Here is a 21822-nt window from a genome sequence, read left to right as displayed (position 1 = left end):
CCTGGAGAAGAGAAGTCTCTGGCGAGATCTTATTGCGGCCTTCCAGTACCTGAAGGGGGCCTACAGGAGAGCTGGGGAAGGACTTTTGACTAGGGCATGTAGTGATAGGACAAGGGGGAATGGCTTTAAACTGGAAGAAGGCAGGTTTAGATTAAACATTAGAAAGAAATTTTTCACTTTGAGGCTGGTAAGGCACTGGAACAGGTTGCCCAGAGAGGTTGTTGAGGCCCCATCCCTGGCGGTGTTCAAGGCCAGGCTGGACGTGGCCTTGGGCAACCTGGTCTAGTGGGAGGTGTCCCTGCCTATGGCAGGGGGGTTGGAACTTGACCTTCAAGGTCCTTTCCAACCTAAACCATTCTATGATTCTGTGAATTCTGAAGTCATACCAATCAGGCATTAAAAGACTCTTCATCACATATGTTCTGTCAGTTATCTTAAGCTTTCTTAGGTAGAGCTTTATGCATTTTGACTCTACCATTATTCTTGCAAAAGTAATAAACTCAAGAATCAAGTCAGGCCCAACCTATTGAATAAGTGTTTGAAACACTGTGTCATCAACGTAGCAGTAGCTGGAATCTGACTAAGACCGGAAAAAACTGACCTTACTTAACAGATCAGCAGTTAACCTGGAAATTTTAAAGAGACAATTAATACTTCACAGGTATCTCACTTCAAAGATGGGCAGCACTGCAGGCTTCTGTTCTGGACAGCTTGACAGCATTTACTCTGTACAGATTTCTAAATGTATTCATGTTATTGAGCTGCTAGAGGTTGACAGTCCATAAGATCCCTCTGAACTCTGATGTAAAGCCATAAGCCAGGTTACTCAGTTAACTGACAAACCCCATATGTTCTTCCCTAAGTCACATACAGAAATCACACCTGACTGCATTTATGGCAAGGATGCTCCTGGGGCACAGACTCCAGAGGCTTGTGTTTGGTTGGTCGCAGTTTAAAATCTCTCTCCAGGTCCTTGCTCAAAGAACACAGAACCTGAGGTCACTGCATCCTGCTGACTACTATGAAGGAAGGGAACTGCATTTTTGCCACCTTGCTGTCTCTTACTTGTCAAAATAGCTTTGTCTGGAAGTTACAGAAGGGAGTGCGTCAGCACAGACCTAGGAACAGAGCTATAGAATTGCTGTAGCAGAATTAAGCAGAGGATAGGAAAATATTGTATAATATGCAATAAACAGAGTATTTCATTAAAGTTATTAGCAAAAATGGTTTTAAGACCTTCACATTTTCATAACCTATACAAAAAGACCACAGTTTGAGTAAGTAAGAAAACTATTTGGTGACATCTTGGCTTTTTTAGTCCAGTATAAAAACTTAAGATTTCCTTAATAACAAAACTTGGTCTCCAAAGAAACATTTTTTCAGAAGGAAACACAAATATGTGCCTAAACAATCCATACGAGATTTGATTGAAATGTCTGCTTGCTGGAGAAAGAGACATGTAAGAAGGAAATCCTATCACCAGAATTTATCACAGGCAGCATCTTTTTCACCACAGTCACGAGTGCAGTTCCCAAACCAGAAAAACTTGAAGCCAAGCCGAAGCCTGTGTTAGGCACAATCGGCAGGGTTTGGGTGGCAGGAAACTGGCTGCAGGGGTCATCCCTGTGGTCCCAGACAGTTTGGCAACAGCTGGAAACAAGCCACCACACGCCAACACTGCAACCACTCAGACATAGTTAAGAAAGGGCAATAACCACTGGGGGCAGGAGACACAGGAGGAGGTGAGGGGGATGCACAACAGGAGACGTGAGAGGGAACGCATGGAAGGGGGCATTATTTGGCACAGGGCTGGAGACACCCTCTTGGAAGGAGGCACTTCATGCCACCTCCCAGGGGACTGAGGCCCACAGAGAAGCCCACACAAGAGCAGAGGAAACAAGTAAGAAGGAAGGAACAGTGGCAGAAAGAGAAATAAGCAACAAGTGCCAAAAAGGAAACTGCCATGCACTGACCCCAACCTCCTGTGCTGCCTGTCACCTCACCAAAAGGACTGAGCATAACGTGCACTGAAAAGATGGGGAGTGGAGACTAGGAAGGGGATAGGAGATGTCTGGACTGAAGTTGAAGCTGGGGAAGGTCGTGTTTGCCAAAACCGCTCATCAGCTTAATTTCTCTATGAATGTCTAAATTCAAAGGATTCCCACTTGGGAAACAAACAGACTTTGTCAGTTTTTCAAAGCCTTCTGCTTCTCTAGATTCTTAACCTTTCTCTACATTAATAGAGAGCCTTTAGAGTAATTTCACAATGCATTTCAGGAACAGCTTTCAATACTATCCCATCAACTCTCTACAGCTCTGCTAAGGGAGCACTGCCAGATCACTGTCTAACTATAGTCGTCTTATCAGTTCTTCAACATCACTGACCCAGTTTTGGAGCTTCACCCCTTCTGCACTGAAAGAAGCAAGCTCATTCCTCAGCCTTTCCACAGGAACTTAATGGCTGTGCTAGCATAATGTTTGCATAACATAAAGACCTCACAGGAATGCCTCCTCCGTGCCCCAGTGAGAAATGGGCTTCTCTGCATTACACTTTACAATAAACTCCTATCTACACAAGCAGCACACAAACAGAAAGCAAAATCTTTCTTTCCTAGCTGGGGTGGCAAAATCAAAGCAGAAATTTACAAAGTAGGCTTGGCCATATATACCATTACCACTGCAAGATATGAAATCTCAACTTTCATAAAGCTGTATTCACATGATCCCTTAGAGATGGGGAATACCTTTGCTTAGCTCTGTTTGCCACAGACTTTAGGTGAACTCAGAGTTGCATGTCTTCTCTAAGGCACAAGGCATAAATAGTTCAGTTGGCAGAGATCCTGACAATTGGCTAAAGCTTAGCACAGTGCTAATGTGGCTTCCATTTGCCAGCAAAATACAACAGAGGCAAGCTTCACGTGTTACTGCATGCTTAAAGAGCGCAAACATGGTGGTGCATGGAGCTAATGCAGGTTCTTTCCATGGCTTAATTTCCAGCACACAACACAGGCTTGTTAGTTTCCCCTAGCAGATGGAAGGAAAAATAGGAGATAAGCTTAGTACAGCAGTGGTTTGGTTTCCTTAATTTTAACTTTGCAAGAACAGGCCATATATTGCCCTGTGTGAGAACTAGCTGCAACTCTGGCACATGACAGAATGTCACTGTAAGTTCTATCAGCAGGGACAGTATACTTTGGTATCATACTTTTCAATGTATATTTATATGTACTTTTTGCATACTAGTAGAAAAAACATTATCTACCCCTCTCACCTAAACTACCATGTTAATTTATGCTCATTTTAAGGTCTGCATAGCAGATACTTTTAAAAACAAGTCTTCTGTTGTCAACTCTGCTTGCAGAAGCAGTACCCACTTTTCAACTTGCAACAGCACTTTATCTGTTATCAAATGTTTTTCCATACTCATGGAGACAAGTTCTAATTTCTTCTCATTCGTTCCAATACACTCCAGATCAACTTGGTCAATCATAAAAGTCACAGGCTATCTTGAGCCTAGAGGAGGTGATCCTTGAAAAGCAACCTGCTCTCATGGTCCTCACTTATCTCCAGGACAGTCTCCCTTGGTATCCTTCCAAGCAGATCCCACAACAGGCCAAATGCTGTTCTCCTGAAGCCCATGGCCATGACCCTGCTTTGTGACTTATTCCCACCCATCTGAGGAATCTGAAATCCATCAACTCATGGCCATTTCCCTGGCCCATCAATTCGTCCTTGCCTGCAAGGGTGAGGTCCAGCAGAGCCTCTCACCTTGTCAGCTCCACAATCACCTCTGATAATGTCTTGAAGTTATCATCAACACACTCCAGAAACCTCCTGCATTGCTTATGCCCTGCTCTCTTGCCCTCCTAGTAGGTTATCGGGGTGGCTTAAATCCTCCATGAGGATGAGGAGCTGTGAACATGAGGCTTCATCTACTTCTTCCTGACCAGGTACTCTGGAGCAGACATGCATCATAATGTCGCCCACAACAGCTGACCTGCAAGCCCTGACCCATATAAACTCTTGACTAGCTCATTGCCATCTCTAGGCAGAGCTCCTAGGCTTCCCTCCTAGCACCTGGTGAAAGGGTGATCATGAGCCGGCTAGGGCAAAAGTCCAAAGCATCCTTTGATCAGTAACAGCTAAGAGCTTGTAAGAAGCTGCTAAAGGCCCCGGTCTCTGCTGGCTGCACTCCCCCAGCTGCAGCAACCACTCATGCGCTTCACAGGCACTCCCAGAGGTCCCCCAAGAATCCCATAAGTTCTCAGAATATCTAGAAGATCTCAAAGCAGAAAGAAACTGCCACACCTCAAGGCTGCAATGGTATTCAAGTTAAACCATATCTTAAAACTTGCTGTTCTCCACACATACTTTTGCCATTTCGCTCATCTCCTCCAAGAACCTCAGTTGTCACAGATTTCATGCAACTTTCTTATTTACATGTATTTTTCTTCCCTACAATAATCACAAAAAACTATCATTTTTACAGCAAGAGATAGGTAGTCACCAGTTACAAAAATCTGGTGGAATTTAGAGCAATCCAGCTAGCATTGTTTAATTTCCTCTTCCCTCTAGCAGGGGTGTGTGTCAAATCCAGCAAATGTTGACTTCATAGCGTGTTTCAACTTTCCAACTGGTCCCACCCTGATCTTAAGGAACAGGAGCCCCTTTAGTCCCTTATGGCCCGCATAAATAGAGAACAGGTGCAACTTCCTTAAGTATCTAAATTAGTTTTTAAGCATTTAACTTAATTTTTCTCAATACTCAAGAAAAGGATTCTGAGAACAAAAACACTTTATCCACTTTATCCTGCTGTACATCATGGTCCAAAGCCACCACTGTTCCTCCTTATGTACCTTGCCTCTCCTGTTTTAAAAGTGTTATAAAAGGTATTTATTCAGCACCATTACATCTGTAACACCACTATGCATTAGTAAAATTAAACCCATAAAATAGGCTTAATTTTATTGATGGAAGAACTTACTGTTTTGGCCTTTGGATACTAGGAGGGTCCACTAGTATTGCTCAGCTAACAACTTCTAATGAGTGACCAAGAGTCAGAAGGCAAGAATACCAATACACCTGGTCCAAACCCATTCATCTGTACAATTCCAAGGGAACCCCACAGTGTCCCAAAAAGGAGCTCTGCTCCATATCATCCAATAGAAAAGAATCCTTTAGCGATTGATGGGCCTGTTAAGACAATCCTCTCCCCTTCAGCCTTTTCTACACTGTAACAGGCCTGTAAGTCATTTAAGTGTTAGGGTTACATTACAAAGCAATAACCTGATTTGATTTGAAAAACAAAACAATTGCAAAGTGGCCTCACCATACTCTGCCTGCTTCCTAAGGGCAAACATACCTCTTTTTGCAAAGCATCATCAGGTTGTGCAAGGAGTTGAACAGCTGCTTCACTTTCAAATATCTTCCCAGGGAATGGTGTAATCTCCGGGAGAGATGATAGTGATAGCCTCTCTACGGAGTGTTCGGTGACAGAGCTGAATTCAGAGCTGGTTTTATTCAGGTATTCCACCTTCACAGCCTCCCCTTTCTTGTCAGCAAACTCTTCCTGGTTATCTCCATCGTCACCCACAGAAGAGTTGAAGCCATTTTCACCTGCCACCATCAGGCCCCAGTCAGCATAATCCGTGCTCTCCTTCTGCTCATGTTTGATGCTCACCTGAAAGGGGTCCTGCTCCAACTCTTTATAATCATCAATGTATTCAGGCATCTCCTCAAGGCTGGGATCTTTGCCAAGCAGAGACAGCTCCTTCAGGCTACTCACATCCTCAAACGGCTGATTCTGGAGTCCCACAGAGTGGACCATACTTGGAATCACTTGCCCAAATCCTAGCAGCGAGGCTGGCCTCTGAGAAGCCCTCAGCACAAAAGTAAGATAGGACTTAACAGTTTCAATTTTTTTAGGTTCACAATTCTCTTTGTGTTGGCAGTTCACGATGTAACAGCGTCGTTCAAACATCCAGGATAAGTCACAACCAGAGAGGTCACAACATGCTGCGATGCAGTCAGACACTGACATAGCATGAGGAACTCGCATAATTTTAGTGGTTTCTAAGTTGGGAGATATTACTGCACCTGAGTACGTGGCTCCTTCTCTGCACTGCTCACAACTGGAACCTGAAACAACACCACCAACGTAAGGCACAACACTACAACCAAGCCATAACATAGTTTACTGTGACCAAAAATTGTTTATCACAGGAGACAAGATAAAGACAGGTGGTATCCTGTTTAAATAAGCTCATTTCCTTTCACTAACGTCACCACTAATTTTTTTTTCAGCATGTCCCTCTGCAGCAGTATTTGTACTTTGGAAGATTTTCCAGTGTAAGATCTTGATATGTTTTGTAACATACCTCTTATTCCCTCCTGCTACAAATACATAGAGATGAAGGTGAGTTGCCAATACTTAAAACCAAGAACAGAGTAGGGAACAAAAAAAAAAAAAATCATGGGGTACCTCCATTACCCCCTTAGCATAGTGAGCAAAACATGTTTTAAAACAAAACTCAAAGATGCTGTAACATGTCGTTGGTTCATTTGAGGGAAAAGGCACCAAAAATCTACATAGGAGAAACATTTGCCATCTCATTTGAACTTCATGAAGAGTCCCTCACACCAATGTAATTTCTGGGCTTAAAACAAAAGCTGGATAAAATTCTCAAATTTTTGCTGATTTACCTATTAGTTCATGTGAAGTCCCAAGAGCTTCAAAAAAGAGTCAAGTAAAACCCAGACATTCTTCTTAACATGGTTTTCCACTAGACTTGCTAACTCAACCAATGAAAACAAGATGTCACCACTGTGGAGTTAACACAGTAACAGAAGGCAAAGTTGACTCTGCCTGCTTTGCACGTCATTAACAATTGAGTTCTGGCAGCAGAAACCTCCTTATTCACAATAATATATGACAGGAGGGAAAGAAAAAGACAGCTTGACTAATGGATTCCTGCTCAAATCTGTTGAGCTGGTGGGCAGGAAAAACAAAATCAATGAGCAGGAATAGACCAGCAATAGGGGTTAGATCTGACCATGACGTAGAGCCTTGGAGACAGAGATTCTTCTACACATGCAGGGTGTCCAACCACCACACTACAGTTCCCACCACATCTTTTGGGCTGAACTGCAGTACACTCCTTCACAATACATGATCTGAACACAGCTACTAAAATACCTGTGGGGCATCATACTGCCTGGGATGAATGTATAGCTTGCAAAGTAGGTTAAGTTCAATGCAAAAAAGCCAAAACAAAAAAATTGCACCACACACTGAGGGATAGACAGGACAATACTTCACGATAGTTTTGTAAAGCTCGCTATTTGGGGTGAGGAAAAGCACGAAACAAAAACAAATTTTAAAATGATCAATGACTTGCAAATAGGTATAGCTGAATAGGAAGCTGAAAAAAAGGATAAACAGCTTCAAGTACCATTTTTTCTGACTCCAGCTACTCCTTCACACAGAACTGGGATACTGTTTACTCTTCCACTTTATACTTTCAGTGAAAAATCTGTCCGGGGATCATGAATTTAAAACAACCTATCCTGTTCTAACACAACCCAGACATGAAGTATCTTTACCTGCATTCAGGAGATGCTCAGGATTTGTGCATTTTTTTCTTTCACATTGCATATAAATATTTCATCTATATCCCCTTTCACCTCCAAGAACATAAGACCCTGGCAGAGACTGAATTGTCATCACAAGTCTTTCCTTTAAGTTGTCTGCACAATTCAGGACAGGGGAACCAGCAGAACTCTGGGTTAAAATGAAGTATAGGAGTCGGGCCATTCTGTCCTTTTTCAACCCGTATCAATTTAGCTAATCCTGTAAATCCGCAGGGAGATGAGAAACAGGCCTTTAATAAGATAAAAGAGAAACACTACTCTGTGTGAATGTGCAATATTAGGTCAGTAACAACTCATTACAATTAATACTTTAGAAACAGCACTATTAAGGTGGGTTAAAAAACTCCTTTGAGGGCTATTTTCACACCTTCCCTTCTTTACCTCATCCGTGAAGGGGATGGTGACCAACCTGTTAAAAAAAGTTTGAAAGTTTCATTATTTATTTCTTCAGAAAAGAACAACCAACAATTCTTGTCTTAGAGACAGACTTAAACAATTGGAACAATCCAAAGCTCTAACCTGAGGCCAGACTTCAAGTCCTCAGTCTGATGTCAAACAAAGCTTCAAATCTCACTCTGCCACTTTCAGTTTGATACATTAGCTATCACACTGCAGAGTCAACCTCCCACAAAATTGATGGTGTTTCAATAGCCAGAGAGAAACAAGTCCAGCATATTCCTAAGATAAGGGATGACTTTGAACCTAAGTCTCCCAAGCAAGCATCCTAGCCACGGATCTTAGCTACCCCATTTTTCAAATGCCAGAAGGCCTTGCTTTCATCCCAATAAGGAATGGAAAAAACCATTAAGCTTCAGAATTTCTGTACAATGGGAAAATTATTTCCCCGCCAACTCTAAATTAAATCTACCAGTGTAATCCAAATATCAAAGTGACCCAAGTTGCATTTCTTGCTTCAGCTAGAGTTACACCTGAATTAAATTCTAGCAGTAGGTGGGCAAGAATGGATGAATTTAGCAGGCTATTTCAGCCTGACACTAGGTGTGTCCATTCTGTCTTCAGATGGAAAATCTGTAGGATCTACTTAGTGTGAACTTAATCTGATCTCTAATTTCACATTCCCCTTCACCCCATCCGATCTCCAGTCTGCAATGAGCTCAAGTAAGAGACAGGGAGGTCTCTTATTCACAGAAAATTTACTGAAAGTGTGTCACATGAAAGGTCACATAGTAACATGGGTGTCTGCTAAACCATTACCTGCTGACATTTCATAGCACAGCTGTTTTCCTTTAATTAATTGAACTCAAATTTAAGCACTGGTCTACTCTGACCAGTAATGGCAAAAATATAGCATCATGCAATTCTGTTTCTTGTTTCACAAGTACTCATTCAACTTACCAACAGAAAGACTGCTTTCCTTTATTACAAGCCCTGAAAGCCCTGGGCCTGGGCCCATCAACAGCCCCAAAGTTCTGCAAGCCAAGCGTCCCCCCTTCATTTTAGCTGTACCTTGTTATGTCTACAGTAGGACAACACTGACATATCCAGAGGAGCAGTCAGGCAACCTGGCTACCCTAAAAAAAAAAACAAACCAACACATACCCCCCCACCAAAACCCTATAAACAGTCATCCCGTGGAATATAGCCTCATTTTAAAGAGGTTCTTTCCTTTAGTGAGGAAACATCCATGGCCTTCGTTAAGCTGCATACTACCTCTCTTTCACATCTTGGTGCATTAAGTCCACTGATGTCAAGAGCCCAGCAGAACACAGCTGTTCCTTCATCACAGCTGGCTGGAGACCTAGCCTCAACTGGACATGGAGACTCACTGCAAAACCTAACAGATGCTCTCCCCCGTCCCTGGCAGGCTCACACAACCATGAGCACTTGAATGACTTGGAGGAAACTATTCTTTAGACAGTAAGCAGCAAATTGTGACAGTGTGCTAACACTGGGTTCATCACAGCTAATTACCCCAGTCTGAAACCCTGCAAGGACAGAACTATCCACTGTCTATTTGTTTTCCCTAGCAGCAAACAGTACAACAAGAAGCAGAAAGAAGGGGCAAGAGGGAACATGCAATAGAGGAGAAGAGCTCAGATTCAGTCCTTGCACCAAGAAAAGTCACATTTGGCCAGAATCGCCTCCCATTACCTTCTTGCTGGCAGCACAGCACTGAAAGCTCATGTGGCACACTATTCTCACAGCCTGAAAGTCTCTGAACTACATGAGCACAGAAGGTCCTACAGCAGTCTCCTACAGGAAGAGTAGGACTGCCTCTGCCTTCTTGACATCTACTCCCCCCTTAAACGACAAAGTAGTTCCATTCTATTTTTAGGGTTAATGAGTTTTTTTTAATCTATCCAAGTTAACTTCTACCTCATTTTGGCGATTTTTTGAGAGGAAAGATGCTGTATTAGTTAGTTATAAGGTTCTGGGAGCAAAATAAAAATAACTTCTTTTTAATTGCAGCCACCTAAGAGGACAACTTGAACTCAAATTTTCAAGCTAGAGCCAGTTTCCACAGCAGTTATAAACCCCTAAAAAGCACGCTTTATATCATAAATGCTGAAAGCGGCTTATACTCAAGCAGCCTTAGTAAGGGCCTATAGAAAGTGTTGTCCTGGAAACCAGAAAAGCTGTATTACTGAGAACTTCTGCAACATCTGAAATGTCACTGCATCAGTTCCTCTAGCAACAGCTAACATCTCTGTACACCATGAATGTGTTTTCATTCTTCTTCTACAGGCTGCTTTTAGGTTATTTAGTGTTCCCTCTCCCTTTCCCTGAAGTCTCACAGGTCTTTATACAGGGATACATCTGGGTTACCAAAGTGCTCCTTTGGGCCTCAGTAAGGGTGCTGACTAGAGATTAAGCCCTGCAAGGTGAGGAGGAGAGCAAATAGACCAAAAAAAATGCTCAGTTACATAAAAGCTAATCCTCAAGACAAAGCTAAAACCAACCGTATTCTAGTTACATCTACAAACAATGAGCTGCAAAGCTTTTGTGGCCATTACAGCAGCCTTCATGATGTTTATCATTCACTTCTTGCATCCAGGATCTTCTTGCCTTAGTTAAGCAGGCCTGACGGTCCTCTCCAACTATCGTTTTCATTCCATGAATTGTTATCATCCCTGTTTGTCACTGATAAATCAACTAAGAGCTATTTAAAAAAAAAAAAGAAAAAAAAATCCCACCCCTAAAGAACACTACTCCCTCTCCCCTCCTTTTTTTTTTTTTTTTTTTTAAACCAGGACATGGATATGCTCACAATCCCAACGTGCCCAAACCACAGACCACATCTGTGCCTGTAAAAACGATTCATCCAACCCCCAGCCCATTCTCCCTTTAATTTACATATGAGCATCTAAGCATACTGAATCACTCAACAGACTGCTCATCTGTCCCATCAATGACACCGGTTATTTGCAGTTGGAGACTAGAAGGGTAGGTGCATGGGTGCAGCCATTACATACCTCCATGAGGAAACACAGGACCACTTCAACAGAGACATGAAAAATGTGAACTAACCTGGCATACTGCATAACTCGCTATAATCTCAGAGATCGTAATCAGGCACTATACTGTCTTGTCTCTCTGGAAAGACCTGTGTGAACCAGAACACATTACTAGAACATCTAGCCATGAGAGTCTAAGTAACAAAGAATGCACTGTGACCCCAGGCTAGCTGTTTCACTGTCATTTCAAAGGCATACCTACATCTTAAAAGTGTCCTTTGACCCTCCTGGCTTGTGTTTCATATGTTAGATACATGGGCAGAAAAGGGTATTCATCTTATTCTTCAAAGTCCAAGACCATCAGCAGTGAAATGTGTTGAAAATTGATGGCTTATAATGTATTTAGAAACACCCTACCCTAGAGTAAAGAAAAGGATACTGCTGATGTCTAGCAAAGACTCTGGGAGGTCATATAATCTGTAGCTGGGCTGCATGGAGTTAAAAAAAGAACACTAGACTGCACAACACCTGTGACTGCAATTACCTGCCAATCCATCTTTGCATTTTCGTTGGAGTGGCTAATCTCAGAACAAAGCACCACAATATGAACACACAATATGAGAACACAGAGTCAGCTGTGAAAATGCTATTATATTTGCAGAAATGCATTTCAATAGCAGTATTTGCAAGGTCTGCCTCAAATACCAGATTAGAATATGTCTGCTCAAGATGAGAGCTAGACTGAATTGATTCCAAGGTGTTGGGATCCCAGTTGCAAAGTAAACTGTTGTTTCTGTGGTGGAAAGTATTGTCTTCTATCTCTCATAGGAAAAGAAAACCATAAACATTTTTGGATGCATTATCTTAAAAACTATTGAGTTTTATTAATGGCCAGAATAATTTAAATCTATTGCTATATGATCATCAATGAATGGACATAAACCAGTGAAATGAGACTGGCATTATAAGGAATGCCTATGAGGAGAAATTAGGAGCAGCATCCACAGGTTTGGGAAGTCAATCATCCAAATTGCATGAGATGTACCATGCCTCTGTCACTAAGCATGGCATACATGGTACACACTAATACCCATTGCCACATCCAGCTCAAGCCTCCTGAGAGGCACAAACATTAGTCAGTGGTAGATGTATGTACCCATTAGGTGATCAGCCTGCTTTGTTTTGCATTGTATTGAGTTTATGCAGCAAGGTTTTGGTAGTCGGGGGGGGGGGGGGGGGGGGGGGGGAATGGACTGCAGAGGTGGCTTCTGTGAGAAGACACCAGAAACTGCCCCCATGTCAGAGCGAGCCAGTTCCAAGAGGAACCCTCTGCTGGCTAAGGCTGAGCCAATCAGCGATGTTGGTAGCACCTCTGTGATAACATATTTCAAAAGGGATAGAAAACACTGCACAACAGCAGCAGCCAGGAGAGAGGAATAAGAACATGAGAGAGAAATAATCCTCCACGCGCCAAGGTCAGCGAAGAAGGAGGGGGAAGAGGTGATCCAGGCAGCAGAGCAGAGATTCCCCTGCAGCCTGTGGTGAAGATCACAGTGAAGCAGGTTGTACCCCTGCAGTCCGTGGAGGTCCACGGTGGAGCAGATATCCACCCTGCAGCCCATGGAGAACCCATGCTAGAGCGGGTGGATGAGTCCTGAAGGAAGCTGTGACCTCCCCCGTGGAGAGCTCATGCTGGAGCAGCCTCCTGGCAGGAACTGCAGCCCCGTGGAGAGGAGCCCACAAGTTTGTGAAGGTCTATATCCCGTAGGAGGGACCCCACGATGGAGCAAGGGAACAGTGTGAGGAGGAAGGAGTGGCAGAGACAAAGCATCATGAACTGATTGAAACCCTCATTACCAATGACTCTGAGCCGCTCCAGGGAAGGAGTTAGAAGAGCTGGGAGTGAAGTTGAGCCTGGGAAGGAGGGAGAGGTTGGGGAAAGTGTTTTTAGATTTCTTCTTTCTTCTCATTATCCTACTCTGATTAATTGCCAATAAATTAAATTAACCTCCTATGCCAAGTCTGGTTTGCTCTTGACTGTAATTGGTGCGTGATCTCCCTGTCCTGATCTCAACCCACAAGCATTTAATCATATTTTTCCCTCCCATATTGTTGAGAAGGGAAAGTGATAGAGCAGCTTGCTGGGCACCTGGCAGGCAGCTAATGTCAACCCACCACACTCATGAAAAGCAGTCAAACACTATTAGCCAAAAGCCACCATGCACAAAATAAAAAAAACAACAAATAAATGTCATCTAAACAGGAGAGAGTAGCCCACCTCAATTTCTTTTGACAAACCAGAGCATATTCTTCAATATCCTTCTGAAGACATTAACTAATAAGCCCGTTTCTCTATTCTCTCAATTATGCAATGTCACGCCTTTCTTGTATTAAGTCAGCCTTCTCATTATCTTAAGTTAAAACAAGTGGTAAGAAAACTTTTTTTTTAAAAAAGAACAAGTAACCTTTAGAAGCATAAGCTTACGTGCAGAGAAAAAGTACAGAATGAAAGTGTAGAAACTTCCTGAACCTGAGTCAATTCACCTTGAAGCCTGCACAAAAAAGTCCTTTTGACTTAACAAAGGTGAGCATCCACTGATGTATTTCAGCAAACATATCCTGGAAATTACCAAATACCTTCCAGTTTAGTTAGAGTTAATATTAATTGGATGGAAAATACTGCAAATTATCGAGATGGAAATAAATAAATACTAAAAATTTATACTGAAATATTATGTGATACTAGAATGTACTAGGCCCTAAACACTGTATGCTGGTACATGAGATAAAGGGAGAGGCTTGGAATACACCCAGCAATCTGAGTGTAACAGTCTTGTTCTCAGATAGCGCAGCAAAAATACAACTAAAGAATGGAAACGACTTTCTATGTGCACATGGAGGATATTCTAGCCTGCTAACAATTAACAGCATTATCAAAAGCATAAAACTGTGACATTCTCTACTGTCGAAATTCAGTGTTTACTGCACATTATTGCCTTCTATTGAAGTTGCTGTGATTTTTCTTTTTTCCTAAAGATACTGGCATGGACCCTACAGCAAAGTACTCAATATTCTCATAAGAGAGCATTTTATTGATTTACAAAAGGTATACTTACTGTTTATTACAGCAACAAAAACCTCAGCTCCATGTTCTCCTCAAAAAGCTTGGCACTATGAGATCCTCAGAGTGATCTTGAGAACTACTTCAAACCAGCTATGAGCACAGTTGTAGTTAATGCCTATGCCCCCCGCCCCCAACATTTCCAAATTCAGTAGTCAATTTACAGCTTAGCACATCAGCAAGACTCTCCCTCATGGAACAGTCAATCCTGTTTATACTACAGGAGATGAAAGCCAGATAACTTAGTATTATTTTCTCAATTCCTGCTAATGTAGATACTGCCAGTAACTCCACAGCCAGAATTCAAACACTGTCCTTTAAAGGAATAAATTCCATGTTTGCCTATGTTGTTGTGTAGTTGCCACGTTAAAACTGGCTGCACCAGATTAAGTCTCACTATGACACAGATGCAGTATTAAGAATTACTATCATTCTTCATCCATCTGATTATGGAAATAATCTATCTCTGTGGCTGAAGTAGAAACTTACAGGACTCTCCTGTGGTCTTTGAAAGGAAATACATGTCTGTAAGAGTGGATGATGAGGTGAGATATAAACAAATGTATTTTTGCTTCTCATAAATCAACCATCCTATGATACACAAGAAGAAAAGAGGTAGCTTAGAACACAAGCAATACATCATTCTTAAACCGCCATCCTGCAAGAGAAGGAGAAGGAAATCTTTGAAGTCTCCCACTGTCCCCTCTTGCCCCGTGCACCTCCCCTGAAACAGCCCTATTGAAACTGCCTCCAAACAGCTACTCTCAACTGCCTTCCTCCGTGGCAATCAACTGTCAGTTATGAAGCTGTACCTTAGAAGAACTTTTTGCACTGAGGAGTCACAAGATTTCCCAGCTCTTACCTTATTCATATTTCATTCACACCTGCATACACACCCCAGGAGCATTTCCTTGACTTGTTCTGTGTGACTCAGACACACAAGAAGTAAACTCCTACCTGTTATTGCCCACAGTAACAGGCAGAGAACACCAAGTCCAAATGCCATGCTGCACCAGGAAGGCAGTGATGACTGCTTTTCCAACCAGCTGCGTGGAAATTATATGTCTTAACGTTGGTTTCCTCTAATATTGTTTACCCTGCTGTGGCCATGAAGCACTGCAACAGACAGCACAGGAAAAAATAGGTCAGATGTGAGCATTAATTAGAATGTCACAGTAAAAGCCAATAGACAGGTTGAATGGAGGCTTTATTATTACTTCCTGACTTCTTGATGGATGACATAGTAGATCAGGCAAGCTGAAAATACAGAACAAATTACCTACCTGGAAGTTGCAGTCACTGGAGATGCAGAAATGTCCCAGAAAGATTTGCACACTTGGACTCCTGTACCTCAAAACCCACAAATATTCTGTTACCCAGTTATCCAGACCCTGGTTTTGCTCTGACTTTAAACACAAACTAGCAGATACCCTTAACTGAGGAATCATGGACAGTATCGTCCGTGCTAAAATCCATGCAGTGTTAAGTCAGCTTTTGAGGCAGCCTTCAAGCTGTTCTCTCCCAGCTGTCAAGGTAATACAGGCAGAAATTCTGTCGAAGTGTCTACGGAGAGATTCCCTAAATTCTCTAAATAAGGCAGCTTAAGCAACAAATAGGTCTGACAAGGAACGAACAGTTCAAAGCAATATTACTCACGCTAGGAAAAAAGTTAGTTTAGTCAAACTCACAACTGCCCCCACATAAAGGATCCTAAGTAGATATTTAACCAAAAAACACATCTGTAAATGAAAATGCAGGCAGTGCTTTTTTTCAGAGAACAGCCCTTCTCAAGGCAGAGTACCCTAGTCAATTCTCTTTGATGTTCACTACCTGACTTGGTAAAGGTAATGACTTTCGTATTTCAGCTGCCTATATCTACACGATAGAAGTGCTGCTAACTGTCTGCTCTTGGCAGGTTCCTTACTACACATAATTTTATATTATGAAACACCATCTTGTTTTTTTCCTTGCCAAAGGAAGAAGGAAGTTACTTAGACATGCTACTCTGGCTAAGGCTGACTGGAGTAGAAACCCTAGCAGCTCAGCAGCTGGACTTCTGTTCTCTGAGAAAGGATCTTTTATAGGTGGCATGTCTGTAAAGCACGGGAGTAGCTGGACCGTGGTCTGCAACTTGTCCTTTTGTGACTGACCAATAAACCCCTACAATGGAAGAAGGCTCAGAGGCAAGGATGGTCAAGGGCAAGGGCAATGTGCCCAGGGAGCTCAGGGAATAAGGTAGGGTGTGGCTGACCACAGCTTTTGCAAAGTAGTCGTGTATTTATCTCAACACAAAGGGGACCAGAGGTTGGACTTTATTTAAGGTGTTGTTAAACACCTATCAACAGTTGAGTGGACAAAACAATGGTGTAAATGTTTCTCCCATTTAGTTCATTAGTGTGAACGTCCCCCTGAGCTAGCCAGACCAGCAAATGAGTATGTGGCTCAGCCCAATAAAAACTGAACAACTAACAAAAGAATTTTGAAGAGCGCAACGGGGTTGAGCTGGCTTCAACCCACTCGTTCCTCCCCAGCGACGGAGGATGCCCAGTGTTGCGATGGTGAGCTTATTATACAGACTGGTAATGGGAATCACATTGGTATTGTGATTGAACTGTATACTGCCATTACTGTGTTTTGTCAAGTGTAACGTACATTTGCATTGTGGTTTCAGTATATTTTGTACTGCTTCACTAAATCAAAAATCCCGCGTCACATCAAGTATGTCCAAATAAGTAAATCTAATCTTAAAACTTTACACCTTCCTCACATGGAATATCTAAGAGAACTTGGTCAGAGAGTACTAGACTGACAACTTCTCAACTCTGCTCAAGACATCAGCAAAATGACCACAGAACATTACTAAAGCAAGAGGGAAAAATAAGAAAATAATAAATTAGATTTAAAAACGAGTCCCAAGTACAAAATTATAAGGCTTTGGGCAAGCTCCCTGCAAAACCAGTCTATTATTAGTTTTCCAAAAGCCTGACACTTGATTTAACAAAGGCCACAAAAGTCAAGTTATATTGTTATCTCCAACATCAACAGAAGTCCCCTTCCTAAGACAGCTGCAAAGCAGTCAGAAAACTGAAGAGTAAGCCAGTCTCCCAATTTATTCATATGCTGCACAATTAGAAAAGTTATCTCTGATGACAAGAAATAACTGTCACCAAAAAAAACCCCAAATGCACCACACAACAACATTACACTGTTTCTAGAACAACAATATTTAGTTATCTGCATTTAGATGTTTGCTCAGTAAGCAATTTCTGACAGGATACAGATAGCTGTGCTCCTCTGTAGTGAACAGGACTAATTTAGTAAGGCTCCACCTTATAAAGCGGAATAGGTTGTCTGGATGCTTCCAGTTACTACTTCTATGATACAAACACTTCAGCAACAGGGCCATTTTTGACTGCCTTGCATGCCGCAATTGCACTTATGTCCTTCCATCAACTATAAAGTTATCTGGCTTTGTAACAGACAAAAAGCCCAGAAGTTCTTATATTTTTTAAGCCAAGTCATTCCAAATGTTCCATTTAGAATGCAGCCGCTGAAATGGCTGAGCCCTGGGCAGTGTCAGGGTACAGTATCATCAGCAACTGATCAGAAATGAGCACTTCAGCATAGGAGGGGAAGAGTGTTTAAGCGAGTCCTGAAGGTCCCACAACAAGGAACATGATCTTCTTATTTCGCTGAAAAGGTGATGCAAATGAAATTGTTTCATTTTGTACTAAAATGAACTATGCAGACTCACACGATCAATCGACAAAATGGTTGAGGTTGGAACGGACTTCTGGAAGTCACCTTGTCTAACCCCCCTGCTCAAGCAGGGCAACCTGGAACACACTGCCAAGGACCATGTCCAGACAGATCTGAGTATCTCCAAGGATGGAGACTCCACAACCTCCCTGGGCAACCTGTGCCAGTACTTGCTCACCCTTTCACAGTGCTAGAGTATCCCTCTGAACATCAGGGAAATCTCTTGTATCTCAGTTTGCACCTGCTGGCCTGTCCTTTGGGCACCACCCAGCTCAATCTTCTTTACACCCCACCTCCAGGTATTTGTAAACACCAAAGAGGTCCCTCTAAGCCTTCTCCAGGCCGAACAGCCCCAGCTCTCTCAGCCTTTCCTCATAGGAGAGATGGTCCAGTCCCTTAATCATCCAATGGACTCTCTCCCATACCTCTGTATCTGTCCTGTACTGGGGAGCCCAGAACTGGACAGTACCCAAGGTGCAGCCACACCAGTGCTTTGTAGAGGGGAAAGATCACCTCCCTTGACCTGCTAGCAATGCTCCTCCTAATGCAGCCCATGATACCATTAGCCTTCTTTGCAGCAAGGGCACAGTGCTGGTTCATGGTGAACTTGGTGTCCACCAGGACCCCTAGGCCCTTTTCTGCCAGTCTTCTTTACAGCTGGGTGGTCCCCACAGAGTTGTTCTTCCCCATGGGCACTTCCACTTGCTGAACTTCATGAGGTTCCTATCAGCCCATTTCTCCAGCCTGTTGATGTCCCTCTGGATGACAGCACAACCCTCTAGCCTATCCGCCATTCCTCACAGTTTTGTGTCATTAGCAAACTTGCTGAGGGTACACTCTGCCCTACCATCCAGATCATTATTAAAGATGTTAAACAGGACTGGACCCTTGGGTACATCTCCAGTTACTGGCCTCCAACTAGACTTTATGCCACTGACCATCACACCCTGGGCATAGCCATTCAGACAGTTTTTAATCCACCTCGCTGTCTGCTTATCCAGCCCCTACTTCAACAGCTTCTCTACAAGGATGTTATGTGTCAAAAGCCTTACTGAAGTCAAGGTAGGCAATATCCACTGTTCTCCCCTGTCCCCACGCCAGACTTCTATAATGAAATAACTAAAAGGCTGGTCAAGCATGACTTTCCCTTGGTGAATCTACTCTGGCTCTCAGCTAGGCACACAGTTGAAAACAGATGATTTCTTAGGCCTTTCCAGGCTGAACCCACCTGCCCATGCTGATCATTCTCGTACACTACTCAAGTGATTATCTTTATTTAGTGTTTTATTTCAGAACACTCAAACTAAACCAGAGTGCCATACAGAGAATACAATTTTTATAAACTTCACCTTTGAACAGTTTTTTGAATGTTTCTGCTGCTTTTGAGAATGAGAACAGAGGAACACAGACAGGATGGACAACCTAATAAGTATTTCCAGCTTATTAACACATATGCCCCAAATACCTCCCCCTCAGTCTGCTGAGGTAAGATATTATTATGGTAATACGATAATTTCACACACAGCCTTCTTCCTGTTTCTATGGAAATCTGCCTAGATTTGGAAAAGTTGTTAGCCACCAAAAATTGTGATTTCCAGAAGAGCTTATTACTGAAATTCAAGGTTTGTGAGATACTGTGCATTTGCTGTAACCTTCACTCATTCCCAGAAGAAGCCAAATGGACCAGATGCCTAAGACAGACTTTCAGTCCTTTAGCCTTAGGAAAAATGCGTCAGGCTTGGTATCAGAACATCATGAGGTCAGAATTAACCCTAATCAGAAGGCAGAAAAATAATTTTGTTTATTTTATAGGCTTTTTTCCTCTGCAAGGCCAACTTTACTATCTCACTGCCACTAAAAGGAGACAAGTAACAGCTTCTAGATCCTACAGAAGAGTTGACTGAGGCATCCACACGATTACTTCTAGCAACAGTAAGAAAAACACTGAGAGACTGTACAAATGATCCACGTTTTTGCAGCATTACTTGTCCTGAGTTCAGGAACACAACTGCTTGTAGCAAACAGTTGTGTTTGCGTGTTTTTTTTTTTTTTTTTTTTTAAATTAAGAAAATATGAGTTAAAGCTACAAAACACCAGACTTTGGACCGCACGCACAATCTTCATTGAATCCTTATGGGACACATCATGGGAGGATACAATGAATGTACAAAAGCAGCCCTATGTCCCATGCTTCTTTGTGGCTACATATCTATTGATGCTTAATTTCCACATAATAAAAGAACTTGCATTCACTGCAAAACTAGCTTGCATTTCCTGATATTACGATCAAGCTCAGACACAAAGCACACGTAGACACAATTCAGTGCATAGCTTCTGATCCACAGATGAGAAGATAACTACCAGAAACTATGTGCATAGTAAACAGTAAACTTAAACAGTTAAGACAGTAAATGTTGCTGCAGTCTATGCATGCAATGCTCCTCTTATCTTCCCCATGATATTGTACTGTTCCCACAAGTCCAAGTTTCATCATACAAACACAAGAGACATTAAAATGTAAGAAGGCAGCCAGCCATGAGACTCCAGCAGTTAACAGATAACTAAGGCCACAAGATTAATTTTCTAGCTGATTCTCTATCCTTCACTGATACCACAAAGCCTGGTATTTCTGTAACAATATGAGCAGACAGCACTGCTGGTACTGACTTTGGAATTTCTTGGCTCTTAATAGCTCAAGTCTGACTCGTGCTCTTAGCTAGATGAGGGATGGCAGCCTTGAGAAGTGTATAGCAGGTATGGAAAAAACATATACATATATTGCCTTACTCTGAAAGCCATATTTTTCTGTTCCAGGTGGCAACTTTTGGTGGTGCATTAGCCAACAGGAGAAGGCGGAATTCTGAACTCATCCCTCAATACAAGCACTTTGACTTTATGATCTTTTAAACATATGTACTTGCTGATCAGGACCACAACATCTTTTGGTAGATAACACAGGAAGTGCAACAGCTTTCCAAGGAAAAGAAATTGCCTGTATTGTCCCCCCCCCAACTCCACTCCAAATCTCACTCTGAATTTTGGTTCACCTGGACTTTAATGCAGACTCAAGTAATTTTCTCCCTTAGAGAAAGAAAGGGGTCAGCCAAGCAGAACTATATTGCGACCTCCTACATGTAATTAGGCCAGGGCTATAACAGTAAGAACACGTACAGACTGAATTACCTGTATCTGGGAATACATTCAAATCCTAGAGCTGCAGGCAGTATGCTGGTACCCTACAAAAGGTGTAGGGGAATTGCTTCACACTAACAAAATCAGAGACAGGAACAAGTGGTGTCATGAAAGCAGCCAGGGAGCAATGCAAGACAGCGGAAACATGCAGGAGAGCGAGGGCCCTGAACGCTGGACCCAGCCACACGAGCATCGGTGGGAAAGGCAAACAGGCTTCTCACCTCCTTGCCCTTCTGGTCATTAGCACAGCTAGGCAACATGCCAAAAGAAATACTGAAATAGCATCTGAAACTCAAGCCACAGCTAAAGCAAAACCATTGTTTTTGAACTAACAGCATCTCTTATAAAAAGCAGAATGGCTGAGTAAATGAACACACTACTGATTGGGCAGTAGTACACTTAATGAAAGTGTCTATATACACACACATATGTCAATGCTTCTATTAAACATAATACAAGACAATCCTTCAGGAAATCCACCTCTCATGAAGAATTCAAATTAGCTATTTCATCAGTTACTGTACGTGCATTAATACCTGAGCCAGTTAGCTAACAGTCACAGATTAGGCATCAAAATAAAGGGGATCATTTTCAAGCCCTTCAGCAGATGTGGAAGATATCAGTCATCAATGCTTATCACCTGTGCAAAGTCACATTCCTCTCATGCAATTTTCTAACAATAGG

General features: G+C 42.4%; 1 protein-coding gene across 2 annotated transcripts in view; it reads right to left on the bottom strand.

The window, feature by feature from the left end:
* Positions 1-15193, bottom strand: part of KIAA0319 — a gene marked incomplete at both ends in the record, with an annotated part of 44476 nt that extends 29283 nt beyond the window's left edge. For both annotated transcript variants that reach the window (XM_082479412.1, XM_082479413.1), the window contains 2 exons: positions 5363-6138; positions 15145-15193. In XM_082479412.1, the coding sequence (XP_082335538.1) occupies positions 5363-6138; positions 15145-15193 (825 nt within the window). The remainder of the gene's footprint in view (positions 1-5362; positions 6139-15144) is intronic.
* Between the last annotated feature and the right edge of the window lie 6629 nt (positions 15194-21822).

This window comes from Vanellus vanellus (assembly GCF_965231255.1).
Source record: "Vanellus vanellus genome assembly, chromosome: 2".
NCBI lineage: Eukaryota > Metazoa > Chordata > Aves > Charadriiformes > Charadriidae > Vanellus > Vanellus vanellus.
Note: the sequence above shows the minus strand (reverse complement) of the source record. Positions and strands in the feature narration are given on the sequence as shown.